At 41.3% G+C, this 21,609-nt stretch overlaps 1 protein-coding gene across 3 annotated transcripts in view; it reads left to right on the top strand.

Moving 5' to 3' along the window:
• Positions 1 to 21,609, top strand: part of LOC140705709 (uncharacterized) — a 55,343-nt gene that overhangs the window by 7,302 nt on the left and 26,432 nt on the right. Inside the window, exon 2 of one of the 3 annotated variants that reach the window (XM_078390457.1) lies at positions 21,361 to 21,601. The exons of 1 other annotated variant lie outside the window; for it this stretch is intronic. In XM_078390457.1, coding sequence (XP_078246583.1) covers positions 21,595 to 21,601 — 7 coding nt within the window. In that variant the 5' untranslated portion in view covers positions 21,361 to 21,594. Of the gene's footprint in view, positions 1 to 8; positions 21,602 to 21,609 lie in introns of those variants that run through there. One more of the 3 variants, XR_013543566.1, reaches the window with a different exon arrangement.

The raw sequence follows: 21,609 nt of genomic DNA, 5'->3' as shown, positions 1-21,609 counted from the left end.
AGGATTCACAGTGTGGACCATTTACATTTTTTATATGCAACTGGCACGATTTACTTGCTTCATTCGTTAAACTAGACATTTTCTATGGAGGTGTTCTTGCTGCTCGTTCATAAACTGCTGTGCGACAGAACTGATGTAGGGCTGGACATTGCTCTCATGGTTACTGTTATTTGTCTCCTATCATGGCCAGATTTCAGAGGCTCAAGATTACATACACTTTAAAAGAGGGCAAAATTATGCCCAAATTAAGAGGATTCCCAGGCCAGGCTTTGTAGAAATATTTGTGGCATCCTTGTTCAAGCTTCTAGGCAAGAAATTCTTGTATCCTAGGCAAAGTGAAGAACTTGTATCGTAGGCGAAGTGCAGATCTGTGGCTTTTAATTTATCTGATATATGCATTTGCGAAAAAAGGAGAGGAGATTAAGGCCTCCTCAATGAAGAAAGGACTCTCTCTCTCTCTCTCTCTCTCTCTCTCTGTGTGTGTGTGTGTGTGTGTGTGTGTGTGTGTGTGTGTGTGAAGATTCTAGCTTGACTTTGCATTCTGAAAACCACTCAGGTTGCAACCCTGCTTCCTAAGCATTCTGCTTATTAGGGGGAAATAGGAAGTAGGGAGCATGGGTGATTTCAGAAAGGGTTTCAGCACCAGCAGGTTTTTCCCCCCCAGTGGTAGCAGGATTTAAATGAATATTTTTGTGGACCACTTCATCAGCTAGTTTATAAGCTAAAATTAAATTGGCTTTGGCCTGTTGCACTCCTTAGTGAGGAAAATCCATTATTCTTTTTTTAAACTTCCAGTGAGTTAGTGAGTGTCCATTTATGGCCGTCCCAGTCGGAGGAAGGACTGGCATTAAGCCCTCCAATATAGCCAGGCAGAAATGGCAACAGCACTCTTTGTTACTTGGTTCTTGGTGGAATAACCTCCTTCCCTTAGTCCTTATCTAGTCCTAGTAGCAGCCCTGCTTCTTGGTAAGTAGTGTAGAGACACATCTACACTACAAATTGAAGACTGATACTGCTACAAGATGTGAGAGGGGACACTAACATATATGAATTGAAAAGGGTATTAGTCCTGGAAGAGAAGTCTGTTATGGCTACTGATCACTATGGCTTTATGCAGCAACTTGCTATAGAGGCAATGGGTCTACGGCTACAGGTTGGTAGGAAGTTGAAAAGATTCTTCCAAGAAGTATGGCATGCCTGAAGTCATGTGTAGTTGAGCAGAGGTAATAATGACATGAAAGAACTGAAAGGTTTCTGAAGGAAGTCATGGCCTCCTACAAACACTTCCCAATGACAATTACAATTGTAAAACACAAAAAAATCTTATGATACAGATATGTCTCAAGTAGAGATGGGGACAAATTAAAAAATGGCACTTCATTTTGACCCGTTATTCATCAAGGTTAACAGATCAACGAACACGAATACACGAATATTCTTTGACAAATTGACAGATCTATCTGTTGATTCATCTGCATTTTAAATGGCTATAACACTGGCCCCCAACCACCTAGAGACACCAAAGTTGCAGGGAAGCTTCCTCAGCTGCTTTTGTACAAATCCTGAAAGGTTGCTGAACATTGGCTCATGGACCCCCAAGTTATGTAGTCACAAAGAGGAGTCCCCCAGGAGAGCTCCCTCCAGGTACTTAGAGACTCCAGAATCAACTCATAGCTTCCTATGGCTTTCCCCAACACACCTGCCAACTTTGGTGAAGATTGGATATCAGACATCTGAGTTATTCACCCACAAACTGGTTCCCACCAGGAGAGTACCACACAGCACAGAAGTCCATTCTGCCTACCGGGCGCTGATCAGCTGATCAGAAGCCAATAGGCAGCCACCACCCCACACAGCCAGCCACCCCAACAGCCTACCCCCACACCCCCTTCCTTTCCCTACCTTAGCCCCCACTCCACTCCCACTGATACCCCCTTACCTTAATAGCTGCTGCCGGCATCTCCATCAGGCCTTCGCAGCCACGGGGTGTAAAAAGGGAGGCTGGCTGCCCTTTGCAAAGATGGCAGCTGCAGCTTCCCTACCCTAAACGAAGCTGCAGCCACCATCTTTCAAAGGGCAGCCAATCTCCATTTTTACATGAGTGGTTCCAAGATCAGAAGACCTCGGCAGCAGCGATTAAGGTAAGAGGGTGTCAGTGAGGGTGGGGTGGAATGGGGTGGGGTGAGTCCTAAGAGTAATGGGGGTGGAGTAGGCTATGGTATTGGGTGACTGTGTGGGATGATGGCTGCATTTCTACTGCCGACCAGTTGATGGCGGCCGGTAGGCAGAATGGTGTTTTGTTTTTTGTGCTTTTTTTATACAAAGGATGAATAAAAACAGGTAAATGTTTGTCCCTTTGTATTCGTGGGGGTCTCTGGAACCCACAAATACAGATCGACGAATATTTATTGAATCAGCTGTATTCATCGGAAAAAGCGATCCATTTTTATATTCCTCCCCATCTCTAATCTCAAGTAAAAGAGAACCAAAATAATGGTGGAAACACAATGTATCAGTTGCCGCTGAATTACACCAGTACAAGACATGTTAATAATACATCCCATATAGCATGCAGTCTGAAACAGTGGAAACTGTATGAAAGAACAGGCTGGTCTGAGATTTAACAGAGCCTACAAGATTAGATAGTGCTGATTTATGTTAAGTTTTGGGAAAACCAGTACAAGAGAGAAGATTGGGTCAATGCAGCTGTTTTTCCTGACTTCTTCAGGGCATTTTGCATGGCTTTGAATTTGAATTTATTGTCACATTTTTAATCACAAGCCTCTCTTGGGTTTAATATTTTCACACTGTCAAAGGAGCTTCCAAAGTATTTCTTGTCACAGCCAGCTTTAAATGCCATTCGGGTGTCTGCATCAGTCTTTTACAGGTTCAAGCCTGAGAAGCAGTAAGCTGTCAGTCACAGAAACAACCTTCTCGAACAGAAAGAAATGACTGACATTGAGGTTGTTTTGACATGGATTTTTTTAAAAACCTACTGGAACCAAGTGTAAATTCATGAACACAGAACATCTCCAAGTATATAATTCATGCTTTGCACTGTGCAAATCAGGGAAAGCCCAATTCTGATGAGTCCTTTTAATGCCTGTTGCAATTATCTTTCACTTGAAAGAGCAAAAACGTATATTTTGACCAACAGTAGAAAAGAGTAAAACATCGATGCATTATTCTTACAGACCAAAATATTGTTCCATGGTTATAGAAGGGAAGGGAAATGGTGTCATTCACAGCAGCTAACTGCTGCTAACAAGTCCCATACTGCATTCTTGTTCATGCTCCAAGCAGCACAGCTGATGCACAATAAGGAAACCAAAGGGAGGACTCATTTAGCAGGGCCTCCCTTCCACTGACATAATTCTGGATTATTCTGGATTGAACTACCTGAAAGTTCATTTTGGGGATGTATGCTGGATTGGCATGGAGTCTGAAGTCCACCTGAAGCTGGGTTTCAGGTGAAACTTTGTACAGGTTTTGGAATGCAGTGATGAGGGTGGGACAAAGTGTATTTAATTGATGTAACATCTCCCAGTGTGAAGGAGAGCTGGGAGAGAAGGGATGGTGATGAGTAACAACAATAACAGCAATAAGAATTTTAGAACTGCTGAACTGGAAAGGATCATGTGGATCATTGAGTCCAGCCTCTGTTAAGGAAGCACAGTGGAGAACCAAACTCCCAACCTCTGAATCCGCAGCCAGATACCTAAACCACTGACTTTCTAATCCTAGGTTATATTTTACTGAAAGGTCTCCAGTTAATAATATCGCAAGAAAACCTAGGGGTGATGGTCTCCCTTTTGGTAGCCATAAACTGTGAGAAAGACTGCCAGTACCCTCTTGAACACCTAGAAGTAATGGAATGCCATTTACATGTGAGCAGTGCCACTCCCTTTACATACATCTATGTTTCATGAACAGGGCATCCGAATTAAACCATGTGAGTTGATCACTATGATGCTACGGCAATGGACTTTTCTCATGAAAATTAAAATTAAGTCAGGTTCTTTTAAGGTAGGATTGGGCAAATGCCCAAAGGTGGTGATACCAGATTCATCCACACTGCATTGGAAGCTGTACCATTTTCTTTGGTATGGCTGGAGCTGCCACAGTTGTTTCCTGGAGCTGTTCCCTGTTTCTATCTCTGTTTTAAGATGAAAGGAGATGCTTGACTAAAAGTGAAGCATTTTAAAATCTCTTTGGTCTCTGTAGTCCTTCTCCCCAGTGGTACATTCAATAGAATGCAAGTAATCTTGTACAGTAATTGTATAACATCATTTCCAGGAAGCTAGAGAACAACATAATTATAGTTCAAACAAATATTTACCTGTTGATTTTAGCTTCAACATTACTCTAAACAGAAGTATAATTGAATTCACATTCAAAGAAAAGGCAAACAATAAACAGAACACGTGTATGAATCTTGCATAATAATTAAACCCAAAACAATGGGTGATCATACAGTGGTCTGTGTCAAATTATATGTACAAAAATATCATATTTTTCTGTGTATATGACTATACTCTTGTCTAAAATCTTTAGACTAAAAATTGAGGGTCGTCTTATACACAGAGGTAAGCTGAGGAAAGAACAAAAACAAGTGGAGGGGAAAGCAGGGATCAAAGTGATCCTTCAGGGCTTTGATCCCTGCCTTCCCCTCCACTTGCTAAACCCCACTTAGATTTCTTAATTTTGGGTTAGAAAAGTGGGGGGCATTTTATACATCGGGGTGTCTTATACATGGAAAAATATGGTAATAATTTGCAGAACAAATTTATATTTCTGTTAAAAAGTAGCTAAGCTACTTTATAATGGTTCACTAATACGTGTGTTTAGGATTAAATCCTTAGTTGTTAACTTCCAAATTCTTTAGGATCCTTGAAATAAGCTATGTACTACCATTATGTACCTGGCACACAATATAACTGTACAGCTAGAAAGTGAATGGTTGGGTTTTGGTCTTCCCCTACCCTCAAGACTTTTGAATTATATTTACATTATATAATCAATGTATTTCTTTTTACAGCAATGACAGTTCACACAGTACCCTGCAACTATGACTTTTTAATTTATATCTCTTTTTTACAGCTGTATATTCCCTTTAAGTTGATTCCTTGTACATTTTTGCAGGCTGAAATCCAGTAATAAGTTGAAATTAGAGTATGCCCATTGAATCAGTGGGGATTTGGTGAGTCAACTCTCCTATAGGTTCCATTGAGCAAGATCCTGTTACATAAAGCTACACTGGTGTAAACCAGATCTGGCACTTGAAAAATATAATTTAAATGAACTGAAAGTTTCTTATACCCCCCCACCCCCTTTCAGGTTCTGAGGCTCCCTAGAACCTGCTTTTGTCCAAGTCCTTTGGAACCTTGGATTGAGGGAGACTTTTAATAGTCAAAAAATGCCACCAGGATTGGGTCTGAAAGAGGGGGATGAGCAGCTTTCAACTAATTTCAATTAATTTTTTAAATGCTGGATCTAATTTAAGTTGGTGTAACTTTACACCATTGGGGACGTGGTGACACTGCGGGTTAAACCACAGAAGCCTCTGTTCTGCACAGTTAGAAGACCAGCAGTCGTAAGATCGAATCCACATGATGGAGTGAGTTCCCATCACTTGTCCCACCTCCTGCCAACCTAGCAGTTCGAAAGCATGTAAAAATGCGAGTAGATAAATAGGTACCACCTCGGTGGAAGGTAACAGCGTTCCATGTCTAGTCGCTCTTGACCATCAAATATTGTCTTCAGACAAATGCTGGCTCTATGGCTTGGAAACGGGGATGAGCACCGCACCCTAGAGTTGGACACGACTGGACTAAATGTCAAGGGGAACCTTTACCTTTACACCAAAAGGGTTTTGTCCTTTGATTTTATGGACCTGTTATAGTTGCAGTTTGCTACTGGATTTCAGCATTTTGTACATTGTTACAGGGGATATTTATTTCTCGAAAATTTCAATAAAGTTTTCTTAGCAAACAGAACTGCAGAAAGATAAACAAAATGGGATATCACTACCTGAGATCCTGTTTCACATAATAATTGAGTTGGAAGAGGCCTATAAGACCATCATGTTTTTTAGTTTAGTAAGTCACACAACTAAAGTAGGCAATGGGGATTTGGTGAGTTAGCTCCTCAGTAAGTTCCATTGATTCAATGGACTTATTCTGGTTATGACTTACTGTGCTAAGCACCAGGGCTTCAGCCATTACATTGTTGTTCCATTCCTTTTGGATAGTGTCTCACATATACTGACTGAGGTTCTTTAAATATAAGTGAATGGGCATGGTTGAAACAGCTATATAGTGGTGCCCCGCATGACGACAATAATCCGTTCCATAGAAATCGCTGTTTAACTAAAACATCGCCTTGTGAAAACCGTTTCCCCATTGGAATGCATTGAAACCCGTTTAATACATTCCAATGGGGAAAAATCGTTGTCGTTTTGCGAAGATCGCCCATAGGGAAGCCATTTTGCGAAGTGCCTATCAGCTGTTAAAATGGCTGCCCTGCGAAGCATCGGTCCCGAAAACACCCGTTTTGCGAAGTGCCAATCAGTGACAAAATCATTGTCTTGCAAAAATCGGTTTGCAAAGCAGGGATCCAAACATTGTCCAGTGAAAATCACCCATTGGAATCACTGTTTTGCAAATTGCTATAGCGATCTCAAAACCTCATCGTCATGCGGATTTGTCATTTTGCAAGGTTGTCTAGTGAGGTACCACTGAAACTCACTTTCTAGGCGCAAAATGAGCATATTCTGGTTTGGAATGAAATCCTTGTGGGGAAATCATTAGTTCTTTCAGATTTGAGTGCAGAAGGTCACAAATTCAATCACTGCCAGCTCCAAGTACAGCTGGAGAAACCACGGCTTGAAGCTCTGGAGAACAACTGCCAATCTATATGTAGTACCAAATTGAACAGGCTGATGATTTAACTCAAGACGGGTGATTTGACTCAACTTCTTAGGTCCATGTGATAGGATTTCCTCACTTGCTTAAAAATAAGACATAGTACTTGACATTTTGTGAAATCCGCTTCTTTCTGAAGACATCAAAATGCTGAACCACACACAAGGAAGGCATGGAAGAAGTAATAATAAAGGGAAACTTACAGTGCAGAATTAGGGAAATGTTTCAATAAAGCTACCTAAAATCAGAGAGGCTTTTGCCAGAGGAGATAGTCGTTCAAAGTAATCAAAATAGCCAAACTCCTAATAACAGACATATCATATGGGGACTATTAGGATACCTCTTGTATTGACAGTCACATTAGATAGTTAGTCACCAAGTGATAATGAACTTAGTTTCATCTGGGTGGAGTCACTAGTTTTATGTTATTGTTCTATGTTATTTTATATGGTTGTCAGAGGTTGGGAGAAGAAAACTTTGGGGACTATGGCTATCACATGGATTGCTTCTACATGGATGGCTTCTAACACTGTCAATTGAAATGTATTGAGTAGCTTTTCCATCTTCCTCCCCTTAACATCTTGCTGAATATGAATTATAAAACTCCACTGGCATATTAATGTGGGATGTCCCTACTTATGTAACCACTGCTATTACCCAGGCAGTCACTGCTTTTAAAAATGTCCAGAATATACTTGCACAATCAACTCCTGCATGACCCCATGCACAAGGGCTGAAACTCTAAAATTGCCCATGCCGCAGTCAAGTGATTTGATGCAGCAGGATCCTGACCATTGTTTGATGTAAGAAAAACAGGTGATAGAAGAGAGGGGGAAAGATGGACAACATCTTGACCCACCAATCATAAATCGCCATGAGTGACAGGACAATGAAAATCTGCCTTGGAAGCATCTTAAACCTTTATGTCCAAACAAAGCAATTTGGAAGCAACTGCAGAGACAAAGTTCTAAATTCTAACATATAGTGAACTTCAAATTCATTTCCACAACAGATATATAGTGCAAATCTAAGCATATTCACTCAGAGCATAAGTTCTGCCACATTCAGCGAAGCTTGTCTCCAAACAAATGGGAATAGGTGCACTACTTTAGCTTCTTCACCTGTAAACAATGATTTCAAAGTCTTAGTTCTGTGAGAGTCCCTTGACGCAAGAAACTGCAAGATCTTTGTTAAAGTATATCCTATCATTTCTCTTTTGCTGTGGGCAATATATGACAGTGTCGTGCTCTTTTGGATGTGTATGCATTTCTACAAATAGAGCAGACAGTTTTATGGACTAAGCAGAAAACCTCAAATTGAAAAGCTACGACTTCCTTTCCCAGTGTATCTATTTTGGGCCAACGTTCATTTTCCTCTGAATGATTTCATTTTTCCTCAGAGTGCATAACTTCCCTCCTGATGTCATACTAATTCATTGTGAGATACACCAGTGCATGAGATGACCAAGCACAGCAGATGCCATTTAATAAATTCCAAGTACTCCCCTGTCTCCTTTCCCTCACCCACATTAGAATGGGTATGAATTCAAACACTAGAGGCCATTCATCCCCTTGCTCAGCTTTTAACTTCATGTTGCTTAGCCTTCTTTCACCCATGTCTGCAGCTCCCGCAGATGCAATCAAAGTAATGGGGGAGGTTATAGATTTATTATTGCATATAATGATACAAATTTGTATATTGCTTCTGTTTCTGTATGTTTTCCTTAGCAGACATTTCTATAAATATTTTCCCACATGTATGACTTCTATATCAGCAGTGGTATCTCACTCTGCCACTTAATCATGCATATACAGCAGTGCCTCGACTTATGACCATTTCGAGTTACAAGCAGCTCTGGCTGCAAAATTTTGCTTCGACTTGCGGCCGGAGCTTCGAGTTACGACTGGAAAAAAGGTGGGGGGAAAGGCGGGGAATTCAAATTGCTAACCGTTGGTGGTGAAGAGACTGCTTCTTTGTAGTTCTTTCACCTCAACAGTTAGAGAGTGTGCATTGGAAGAGGTTTGGGACTGCCTGGTGCTGCTTTCTGCTTCTGAGTAAGTACATTTACAGGGGGTTTCAGGGTGGGTTTGGGCTGGGGGGGGTTATGTTTCTATACTGTGGTTTTTTTGTGTTTTGGTGTGTTTGTTTTTTAAGCCCCAGGACCTTCCTTTTGGGCTTGCTCTGTTGTTAATTATTTTTTAAAAAGCCCCAGTGCCTTCCTTTGGGGCTTGCTCTGTTGTTTATTTTTGTTTTTTTTAAAAGCCCCAGCACCTTCTGATGGGGCTTGCTCTGTTGTTTATTTTTGGTGGTTTTTTAAGCCCCAGCGCCTTCCAATGGGGCTTGCTGTGTGGTTCTTTCTTTGTTTTGTTTGTTGTTGTTTTTATTGTTAAAAAAAATTGGCCAGTATGGATTAATCACGTTCCAATGCATTCCTATGGAAAATAGTGCTTCGACTTACAACCATTTCAAGTTATGTCCATTTTCCTGAACAGATTATGGTTGTAAGTCGAGGCACCACTGTAATATAGAAAAAACTCCTCAAAGACTGGAAAGCATTGTGAGAACACTAAAGAGCAACAGCATACAACCAACCAATCCTTCACTTCCAAAATAATTGCACTTCAAATTTCTAATGAGCAAATTGACCCAAAGGTCTTTTTAGGACTACAAATGACTATAATTTTTAACATTTTAATTTTATTTTTATTTTTACTTATATTTGATATATGTCCATAATCTTTAATTGTGCAATGCTCTGATATGAATAAAGAAAGAAACCATGAAATATGTAAAATCTTTCAAATTATACTGCCTGACTTAATGGAGAAAGGTTTTGGACAAGAGGCATCCCTCCCCCACCCCCGTGTGAGCATTCTTCAGGAGATAGGATGTGACATCTCCCAACATGCATCCTATCACCCTCAATCAAGCATGTCCCTGTGTAACTATTGGAACAAGAAATGATCATTTTGCTGATGTGCCAAGTCAGCGTGCAACAATGAAAAAGAAATGCAAAACTTCCCCTCCTTTCCACCCCAAAGATGAGCATTTCTCAAGGTTGTTAAGTGGTTTCTTCCTCGGTGCTTTGCCTAAGCCACTTAACAATCTTGAGAAATTGGTCCTTTTAAAGGAGAAAAGTGGGATAAAAATGTTTTAAATAAATAATAAATAAACAGAAAGAAGGCTTGATTATACTAAGCAGGGTTGCTTGAGGTGTGGTTGATCTTTGCATGTGGATGCAAGGAAAGCCCCAAATGACATACCACTTCTCAAAGAGACCCTGTTTAGCCTGATCCAGACCAAGCCAGGGCAGGATAATTTGGTCTTCTAGATGCACCCTCAGTGTAGCCACATCAAAGCGATATCAAGGAAATTCTGGAATGTAGTCTGGCCAATAAGTGATGTGCCAATGTCCCTTTCTATGGACTGATCTTAAGATGGGTTGTAAGACCATATTACTTGGATTTAAAAGTCTATGTAAGAAAAGAACACTTGGGCTAGGTGCCACTCATTTCCTACTTGAGGTGAAAATGGTCAATAACTAAGGTTTGAATTTCCAAGACAGGAAGTACAGAATTCAGCAACAATATTAGTCTTTTCCATTCAGTAAAAGCAAGTTCATACATATCCCACTTGCTACTAGCATAATATCTGAATCTCTCTTAGACATTGTCTTGTTCTAGTCAACTCTACATAGCTAACATACCACCTGGAGTCCCTGGGCATAGACTACAAGCAGAACCACAGGTATGTTTGACAGCAAATGACTTGAAACTGTCTGAAGGAAAACAAATAGACCCCTATAACAAAGCTCAGCCAAGTGAATAAATATTTATAATATTATTGCCAAGGGGAGAACCCCTTGCTGGGTTTCATTTTTCAGTACATTTCTTCATTGTGCCACAGCACCAGTGAAACTGGGAAGAGCACCAGCCTATTAAAGCCAGGCCTTATTTGTTGATGAGCTACAACTCTCATCATTCCCCTCCATTTGTTTGGCTGGCGATGGCAGACGTGAACTGGACAACAAATAATAAAAACATGCAAGCTTTGGGATAGAAACAAGAATATTTGCTTACCAGAAACTCTACTGCCAGTTGATGTCACCTCCATTAAGCCAGCGTACTTTATTCAGCAAATTTTGGGCATTACAGTAGCACCTCAGTTTACAAAATCAATGCCTTCTCCACAACGTTTTGTAATGCGAAAAATTCGCAAACCAAAACACGGTTTCCCATAGGAATGCATGCATGGGAGTGGCGCTTTAAACCTTCCAGGCGCAATGCAAAGTTGCTTCGTATTGCAGAAAAAATTGACAAAACAAGGCATTATTTTCAATGCATTTTCATTTGTAAACTGAAAATTACGTTAACCGAGGCATTCGTAAACTGTAAATAGTTTGAAGCTGGTTTAAGTTCAGTGTGAATATACTCTAAAAGAAGATATATTTAATCCAGTTTCTGTGCTATCAGTATCTCAGCAGGAAAACAGAAAGGCTGTACATTTAGCTTAAAGATCCTAGGTATAAAAAGACTGAGATTACAGTGGCAGAATATGAGCTGGTATTTATTGCTAGCTCTGATGCCAAAGGATAGTAGTTTAAGGGAAACAAATAATATTCTAATACGTGGATCTATGCCTTAAATGAAATACAAAGCCTAGCTTTGACTGCAATATACCATTTGTGTTTCCCAAAACGGACACAAATGTTTTCAAGCACAAATATGATTCCATTACACATAACAATGTGTAATGTTGTTATGCTAACAACATTAGCATAACAATGTAGTAACAGTTTAAACAAATTCCACACAACGTTTGGGTAAATTTTTAAAATTATGTTTGTTAGAGAAACAAACTCCAAAATTAAGATATTCATTAGGCATGAGCTATATTTATTGTGAGCTCAACTGGGGTGCCGATGGAAGGACTTTTTGGAGTGACTTGACAACAAATAACAATAGCAGCAGTATTTATTGCAGAGAGCCAGCAGGGGAATGTTACTTCATCCAGACAGGATAGAACTGGTGCTTATTTTTTATATAGTTTTATATAGTAATTTAAGAATAACACTGCCGAGGGATGCTCTGGAAAATCTTCGTGCAAACATAATGAATCAGTCTTATAGAACTGGGTGCCCAGGTTTCGGCAGTAGCCAGGAGTGTCTTTGCACATTTAGAACTAGTTTGCCACTGCACCCATTCCTGGAGAGGTCTGATCTGGCCACAGTGACACATGTCTTAATTACATTCTGTTGTGTTACTGCAACACCCTCTATGTGGGGCTGCCTTTGGAAAGTGTTCAGAAACTTCAGCAGGTCCAAAATGTTGCAAGGTCCAAAAGGTTGCAGTGTTCACTGGGGCTGGTTACAGAGATCACATAACCTCCTATGACAAGAGCGCCACTGGCTGCTGGTTCATTCCAGGCACAATTCAGAGTGGTGGTTTTAACCTATATAAAGCCCTAAATGGCTTGGGCCCAAGCTATATCAAAGACCGCATCTCCTTCTATGAGCCTTCCCGGGCTTTAAGATCATCAACAAGAGGAGGCCTTTCTCTTAATCCCACCACTCTCATAGGTGCGTTTGGAGGAGACACAGGAGAGAGCCCCCCCTCTGTCACTGCTCCCAGACTCTGGAACTCCCTCCCACAGGAGGCCAGCCCGCCCCATCTTTGGTACCCTTCTGCAAGCAGAGAAGATCTTTCCCTTAAGACAGGCTTTTCCTTAGTGACTGTCTTTCTAAGAGAGTTTTTAGAACTGGATGGTTTGTATTTTTGTTGTTTTTAAATCTGTTTTTAAAAGGGCTCAATCACACTTGCCAAAAGAATCCCAGTTGTACTATTTGGATCATTTCAGAATTTTCCGTTCACATGACACACAGCTGACATAGATGCCTTTGCCCTGGCAGTTGGTTTATTTCCTCCTTGTTGGGAGGGTTTTTTAAAATGTAGCAATCATATCGCTTTTGGGGGCACTGTGACCACTTCAAGGGCACTGCACTTATACCCTATTTTTTATTATTATTATTTTAAGGGATATGGATAAATTGCTAGTAGCAGCGGCCACCACCACAAGAACAACAGGAATACATTGCTCATAAGGAGACAACCTTATCCCCCTCCGTTGCAGGTGAAAGAGGGCTTGAGCACAGAAAGGGACATTCCTTGCTTTGGATTGTAAAGAAAAGGGTGTTGCATTAACATCTCCTCTCTCTCTTTTAACCCAGCTCGTCATAATACTTTGCAAGTATTTTTAAAACTGCTTTCTACTCTTGACGCTGTTCAAAAGAGAAAAGAAAAATAAAAGCCAAGAACTGAGAGGGAGAAATATGCAGGAAAACAAGAAAAGGGGGACGGGTGAGTAAAGGAGGGAAGGGAAAACGGGAGCAGGAGAGAAGGCTTCTAATGCTTTTATCTATATACCATTTTTGCCATTTTTTAAAGGTCAAGGGGGAGCTTGATTGTACCAAGAAACAGCAGAGAAAATGAATCAATACAAAATTAAAGAGCAGTGTAGCCTGCAATAATGGTTCAAATAGAAAGAAATGTAGTGATGCAGTTCAAAACAATGTAAACACTCACGCCAATATATGTATCAAATGACCGCTACATTTTTTTTTATCGGTACAAGAAGGGGATGGAAAGAATTGGTATGCCTAGGGCTCTTTTCTCACGTGCAATTGAGCCCAAACACAGACTGTCTCCCTGTTTTTAATTATGTAATCTGCTTTGGATTCTTTTTTTTTTTTTGGAGAAGGGCATGGCCAAATAAATAAATAAATAAATAAATAAATAAATAAATAAATAAATAAATAAATAAATAAATAAATAAATAAATAAATAAATAACGGCTGGAAAGTCACAGCTTTGCCAAGCCTGTTTGTGATTAATTTCTTTTTGAGTACATAAGACTTATGCTTGATTATTTCATCTCTCGTCAAAGTCAGATGGTAAATAGATATGGCATGAATGTAAATTAAGAATGAGGGTTTCAATTAAGGATATTGATGAGGATCTCCTCATACATTAGTCTAGGGCTCACTTTAGATTATCAACCCACAATGATCCAATTGTTTTTTTAAGGACTGTGACTCTGGAAGACAGCTTACCCTGACAGTGGAAGATCTCAAATGTGTGCATAAGGTCTATACTGAGATTCACTGGATAGGCTTCATATTCCAGTCACTGCCCACTGAGAGTAACATTTACATTCCTAAGTGGATATGGGTGAATGGCTTAAAAGAATAAAATTGGTGCTTGTTTTCCCATTCCTGGGCCAGACAGACCTCTTAAACTTGCAAAGTAGGCTCAAGATATAAGTTCTTTAACTTTTACTTCTTGACACTGTGACCTCGCACTGTCAGCAAAAGGAAATAAAGTTCCAGTTCTTTCAAACTTTTTAAAAGACTTATTTTGTTACAAAGATGACATTTTATTTTAGCATATTATTAAAAATGTATGGTATAAGAGATATATCTCCCTAAACTGGGACACATGGTGTGCTCCTAATAAAGCATAAGGGCCATCGCATACATACTCAGATTTAAGAATAAGAAAATTTCCACCTAACAAATAATTTTTAAGAGATCTGTATGGAAACAGCCTTTATGACTCATTCTTCCTGGAAGGAGTGGTGATTTAAGATCAGATGAGGCAAAGAAAGTTCAATTTACATACTTCAGAGATGTGAAGAATCCTTGATAAATTCCTTGCTCTGGTCAAATTAGGCAACTTTGACTCCATGAAACATCTAAGTGAAGAATTTCAAAGAGGTGAGAGGCTCCTCAAGTGCAGCAGAGAGCCAGATAAGGAGCATTTCTGTTTTGCTGAATCTCTCCCTAATGTGCTCAAAAAAGATCTATATCCTGTTAGTACACACAGAGTGAGCACAGAAGACTAGCTGTTAAGAAACAGGAGGACAACCCATCACTGCTAGAAATTCTTTAAAACATGTGAATACAATCTTCTTTTTTCCTCTTAGTAGTTGCTGCTTAGCCAGAATTTCATCTCCCAGCCACCCGGATGAACAGAGCAGATAAAAGCTATGGCACAGTCCTTCCCAGAGAGTAGACATTGGTTGTTGTTGTTGTTTAGTCGTTTAGTCATGTCCGACTCTTCGTGACCCCATGGACCAGAACACGACAGGCCCTCCTGTCTTCCACTGCCTCCCAGAGTGGGTCAAATTCATGCTGGTCGCTTCAATGACACTGTCCAACCATCTCATCCTCTGACGTCCCCTTCTCCTCTTGCCTTCACAATTTCCCAACACCAGGGTCTTTTCCAGGGAGTCTTCTCTTCTCATGAGATGGCCAAAGTATTGGAGCCTCAGCTTGAGGATCTGTCCTTCCAATGAGCACTCAGGTTTGATTTCCTTTAGAATGGATAAGTTTGTTCTCCTTGCAGTCCTGGGGACTAAGAGCCTCCTCCAGTACCACAATTCAAAAGCATCAATTCTTCGGCAGTCAGCTTTCTTTATGGTACAGCTCTTGCTTCCGTACATCACTACAGGAAAAACCATAGCTTTGACTATGCGGACTTTTGTTGACAAGGTGATGTCTCTGCTGTTTAAGATGCTGTCAAGGTTTGTCATTGCTTTCCTCCCAAGAAACAGCCGTCTTTTAATTTTGTGGCTGCTGTCACCATTTGCTGTGATCATGGAGCCCAAGAAAGTAAAATCTGTCACTGCCTCCATATCTTCCCCTTTTATTTGCCAGGAGGTGATGGGACCAGTGGCCATGATCTTAGTTTTTTTGATGTTGAACTTCAGACCATTTATTGCACTCTCCTCTTTCACCCTTATTAAGAGGGTCTTTAATTCCTCCTCACTTTCTGCCATCAGAGTGGTATCATCTGCATATCAGAGGTTGTTGATATTTCTTCCAGCAATCTCAATTCCGGCTTGGGATTCCTCCAGTCCAGCCTTCCGCATGATGTATTCTGCATATAAGTTAAATAAGCAGGGAGAGAATATACAGCCTTGTCGTACTCCTTTCCCCATTTTGAACCAATCAGTTGTTCCATATCCAGTTCTAACTGTTGCTTCCTATCCCATGTATAGGTTGCTCAGGAGATAGATAAGGTGGTCAGGCACTCCCATTTCCTTATGGACTTGCCATTGTTTGCTGTGGTTCACACTGTCAAGGGCTTTTGCGTAGTCAATGAAGAGGAATTAGGTGTTTTTCTGGAACTCTCTGGCTTTCTCCATAATCCAGCGCATGTTAGTAATTTAGTCTCTAGTTCCTCTGGCCCTTCAAAATCCAGCTTGTACTTCTTGGAGTTTTCGGTCCACATACTGCTCAAGCCTGCCTTGGAGGATTTTGAGCATAACCTTGCTAGCATGTGAAATGAGTGCAATTGTGCGGTAGTTGGAGCATTCTTTGGCACTGCCCTTCTTTGGAATTGGAATGTAGACTGATCTTTTCCAATCCTCTGGCCACTGCTGAGTTTTCCAAACTTGCTGGCATATTGAGTGTAGCACCTTAACAGCATCGTCTTTTAAGATTTTAAATAGTTCGACTGGAATGCCATCACCTCCACTGGCCTTGTTGTTAGCAGGGCTTTCTAAGGCCCACTTGACTTCACTCTCCAGGCAAAACATCTTAACTAGCTGTGCTGTATTGACAAGTTCTTGGGAATAGTTTAGGGCATGTTAGCCCCTCCCCCCAAATATTAGTGAACTGCAAGTCTCATCAGCTGTAAAGGATGGTGGGAGTTGTAACCCAACAATACCTGCAGAGTCACGAGCAGGGAATGATATCCTTGTTTGTATGATTCTTGTGGTTCAAATAGCCAGCTCAAGGTTAGCTCAGCCTTCCATACTTCTGTGGTTGGTAAAATGAGTGCCCAACATGCTGGGCAGCAATGTTTTATTTGTATAATTATGTTGTGAACTGCCTTGAGTGTGCTTTAGCACAACAGGTAGGTATATAATTCAAAACCAAAACAGCATAGCTGCTGCCTTTTTTCATGAACTTTTAAAAATTAGATGGGTTGCTCTGATCTCTTTGGTCAATCAACCAGCCCTGTGCTTGCTGTGTGTTTATACTAAATCAGACTTCATTGCCCACAGTGATTAGCAATAGCATTCCATGCTTTTAGATGAGATTGTTTCCTAGCTATACCTGGAGATGCCAGAGATTGAACCTGGCACTTTCTGCATGCAAAGCAATTATTCTGCTACTAGTGAACTACAACCCTTCCCCTTATATAGGGCATGCTAAGGGTATGCAGGCTATCAGCTTTGATTGGTATGTGTGGCATTGCTGCATAAATGGTAATACAATACAATAATTGCACAGAAACATTTTGGACAAGAGAAATCTGGACAGGAGATATAACATGACAGTTAATGAACATTTGATAGAACATCTCAAAATGTGGAGATACTTTGGCTTGAAAATATAGCAAAAACAATTTTGATATGCCTAATCATAATTTGTCCTTAGTTTATGTTATTGGATACAGTAATGAGTTGGCTGGATAGTTCAGTGGTTTAGGTATCTGGCTGTGGAGCCAGAGGTTGGGAGTTCAATTTCCCACTGTGCTTCTTGCAAGCAGAGCCGGTCTGTGTGGCTTTGGGCAAGTTAGACAGTCCCAGGTCACCCCCAGAAGAAGGGGGTGTATTCTCTACCTCAGTGGTTCCCAACCTTGGGTCCCCAGATGTTCTTGGACTATAACACCCAGAAATCTTGACCAGCACAGCTAGTGGTGGTGGCTTCTAGGAGTTTACACCTGGGGACCCAAGGTTGGGAACCACTGCTCTACCTAGAAAACCCTGAAAGCTGGCTGCACATGATTATTATTACAACCGTGAGTGAATTTGACCTTGGTCAGAATGGATAGCTGCTATGCCTCTGTTGCTTACAAAAGACATAATCCAGACTTCTGCTATTAAACACTGCATGCTTTCTTTATAGATGAATTCAAATGTGTAATAAGAAATGCCTCATAAGATTTTTCAGTACATATTTGGATTTAATTTAGTTTAAAAGAAAGATATAATGGTTTAATATCTAGGATGGTCTCCTACTTGCAGGCTTCATAACAAGGATATACTTCTGCATTTATTCATCAGACAGATAATAAGTGCATCCTTTTTCTCTTGTCAAGAGCATTCAGCACAGGCAAGGACATGGCATTATGGTAGCTTATTTTACATTCATTTTAATAATGTAGCTTAAATAAAGATGTAAAACTCTTTATATAACAATGTCTGCACCCAGCCATCCCTGAAGGTTATCAAGTCCCACAGCTGTAGTTTCAAGGACATTCTGCTCAGTACCTGGAGAGTTTTTCAACATTAGCTTCCCCCCTTGATCCCACCACATGCATTCACACATTCATCAGTTCTTTTGGATTTCCTCCAAGTCTCTTTCCCACTAAGGTGACGAGATACTTGCAAGATGGATCTTTATTCTTGGGAAGTTTAACTGAAATCCAGGCTTAGTTTAAAAGAAAGACTTGTTCTTTGGCCTTGGATATGCCACAGTTTCTCAGTCTCTATGTAGAAAATAACAGTATGAATAATATTTTTCACAAGGGCTTTGTGAACAAGAACAATGCAAGGATCATACTGCAAGCCAAGGTCATCCAGTAAAAGAACTAACCGGGCCTGGTTTGTGGCTTGACAAGTCCGGGATGCTGAGAAGGAGCTGCCTGCTATTTGGAGTCCTCTTCCAGGTCACTTCTGAAATTGAGGACAGGTTTGTAGAGCACACACTGCTGGCCAGTCAAGACCAGGCAGCAGTATTTGAAATGGGAGTTCCAAGCCTAGCAGACTTGACTAATGGAAATTCCACCTGGCTGAGATATAAGGGCAGCTCTGGATTCCTCTAGCAGTCTTCAAGGAAACTTCCACCACCCACCCACTCTGTGTTCATAATTTGGTTTGTAATTTGAGAAGGGCAATTGTGAATGTGTCATTGTTCTGTTGGCAGCAACAGGAAGGGGCATTTGATGAATAGGAGCAGATATTTGGTGAGGGAGATGGGCAGTTGGCCCTACCCCAGGTAAGGGATCACCTCCATGAGTGAATCCAGGGGTGGGGAACTGATATGGGCATGGCCAGCTCAAGAGAGCTGCCATAGTTCCACACAGTTGCAGCCAAAGGTCTCTTCCCACCCTAGTGGATTCACATCTACTTTGGTTACCAATTCCTGTGATTACCAAGCAATGCGTTAGGATAGGAGATATCAGATGACAAATAGGTCATCCGAGGCAAGGATCTGTTCCTTATGTTGCATCAATACTATTCTGCTTCAGCCAATCCAAGCAGTGGCCTTTTGATATCCTTAACAAATTATTTTTCCAAATAAAACATTGGAGGTCAATAATGCATATGTCTTATTCTGGGGGTGGGAAGGCGTCCAAAGTTATCTTTCCTTGGTCCACAATCAGAAGATCATGGGCAGCTACCTTAATATTAAGTCAAACTAGTGGCCTATTGTCAACACTAACTAACAGCAGCATTCCTGGCTTTCAAGTGGGATTCTTTCCTAACTCTGCCTGGAGATGCCAAAGACTGAACGTGGCACCTTCTGTATACAAAGCATGTACCACAAAGCAATTACCACTCTCTTTCTACGGCACATTGTGTACTCTCAAGTTGATTCGGACTTATGGTGATCCTTTCCAGGGTTTTCCGGGTAGAGAATACTCAGAAGTAGTTTACCATTTCCTTCTTCTGCGGGTGCCCTGGGGCTGTGTAGCTTGCCCATAGCTAAACAGGCTGGCTGTTCTCCAATGTGGCACTATGAGGAATCAAACTCCAAACCTCCGGCTCCACAACCAGATACTTAAACTACTGAGTTGTTCTGCCAGCTATATAGTGCATACTGTTGGAGTAATTTCAACCTCATGTGCTGCCTTTAAGACAGTGGTCAGGGAACAGGGGTAAATTACCCCAAATGGGTTAAAAATGAAAATCCTGGGGGTAATGAGGACAGTCGCGACAGTCATTTTACCCCCAGGCATTTTATTTCCGACGATGCTGTGTGTAGGTGGGTGTTCCGCCGCAGGGAGAGTGCGCCCTGGCGAGGAACTGCACAGGGCACCCACCTGCCCTCCTCACCTCCTGTTTGATTAATTTTTTTAAAATAAAGGCATTGCCTGCTCTTGTATTTGTCTTGTTTTGCCAATTCATGGATGGCATACAGTCAACAGCTCAAAGCTATGAACGATGTAGGGTTAGAAGCAGTTACTGTACAACATCACAGCCGATGGCGTAGAAGTTCAACATACAATTCTGTCCTTTTATTACATCACATTGTAAGTATGGATCTTCTCTCAAAATATTCGCTAGAGGATCAGATGTGAGAGCAACCCAGATAGGCAAAGAAGCAACCATGCTTCGTCCATGCTGTGCTGTAAACAGGTGAGGGTCCCAGTGTTTGTATTAGAGCCTGATGTGTATTGAGCTAGAGTTAAACTAAACACAGAAGAAGCCCCTATGCCCATTTCCCCACATTTTTCCTTGTGAAACACCCCCCAGGACTAGATGTGTACCACCAAACTTGTCCTACGTAAGGGAGGAAGTTAGAAAACCACAGTTCCATCCCAGATTTTCTACTGAGAATTCTCAATTCAGATAAAAGATGCAATTAGAGACCATCTGCTTTTAGAAGGTGAAGGACAAAGAGACAGAGTTGTACCATCCACAAGTACTGGTGGGAGGGGCAGAGGGCTAAATCCTCCACCATTTGTTTCTGGGAGGAGAAGACTATTGAAACCAGACATAGGCCATTATTCTATGCAGTTAGATCTACTTTGGGAGGTCAGAAAACCCATGGTATGGACGGGGATGGGAATGAACCTGTGGCGAAATTGGGACCTTTCAACATGCAGGTTTCCAATTCATGGCACCTCCGTGACAGCATACCAGTTCTCCAGAGGGTACCATCCAAGTTCAGGCATGGCAGAAATCGAAAGATGGAAGGGACTGCAGGCTCCTTGACCTTGCCAGGCCTCCTACCTCTTCTTCAATTTCACCTCCATGATGTTTTGGAAAGCGTGCTCAACTGGAACAAATGGCTTCCACCTGGGACACTGGAACATTCAAGTTTAAGGTACTTCCTTGCCTGCACACTGTCACGCCAATGGCTCCATCAAGTGGCTGTAACTTCATGAACCAAAAGACAGAAAGAGTATCAGCAAGAAGACTTGGTCGTGCAGTAGCCTGTAGCTGTCATTCACATACATGGCTTTTAGGAAAGTAGAAAGCATGCTGTGTTGGTCTCCCATCAAAAGAATTTATCATGATCACCTATGTTTGATGAAGGTGGCCATCTAATGCTAAGTCTCCCTTGCAAAGTCAAGGCAAAGATGATGGGGAATGGATGGATAGATGGATGGAGAAATAGACTAACAGGGATAAGGAACTTGTGAAGATGGCTTGTCCATCAGAAACATGAATGGGTCCATGTCTTCCCTTCCTGCCTTAGCTCTTCCTGGTTGCCCTGGCTGATCGTGGGTAATGACATCATCTGACATCATCATATTCTATGGTGGTTATGCTCCCTGCCCCTGCCCCCAGGTTACCATAGGAACAACCATAAACAATTCTGCATCATCACCATTCCACTGCCTACTCCGTACCGGACGCTTCATCGGTTAGGAGTGTTGGAAGTCGTCTCCTGTGATTAGGAAAATACACTTCCCCAATCAACTTCTTCACCATGGCAGGTAGGTCA

The sequence above is a fragment of the Pogona vitticeps genome, chromosome 3 (assembly GCF_051106095.1).
Source record: "Pogona vitticeps strain Pit_001003342236 chromosome 3, PviZW2.1, whole genome shotgun sequence".
Lineage (NCBI taxonomy): Eukaryota > Metazoa > Chordata > Lepidosauria > Squamata > Agamidae > Pogona > Pogona vitticeps.
Note: the sequence above shows the minus strand (reverse complement) of the source record. Positions and strands in the feature narration are given on the sequence as shown.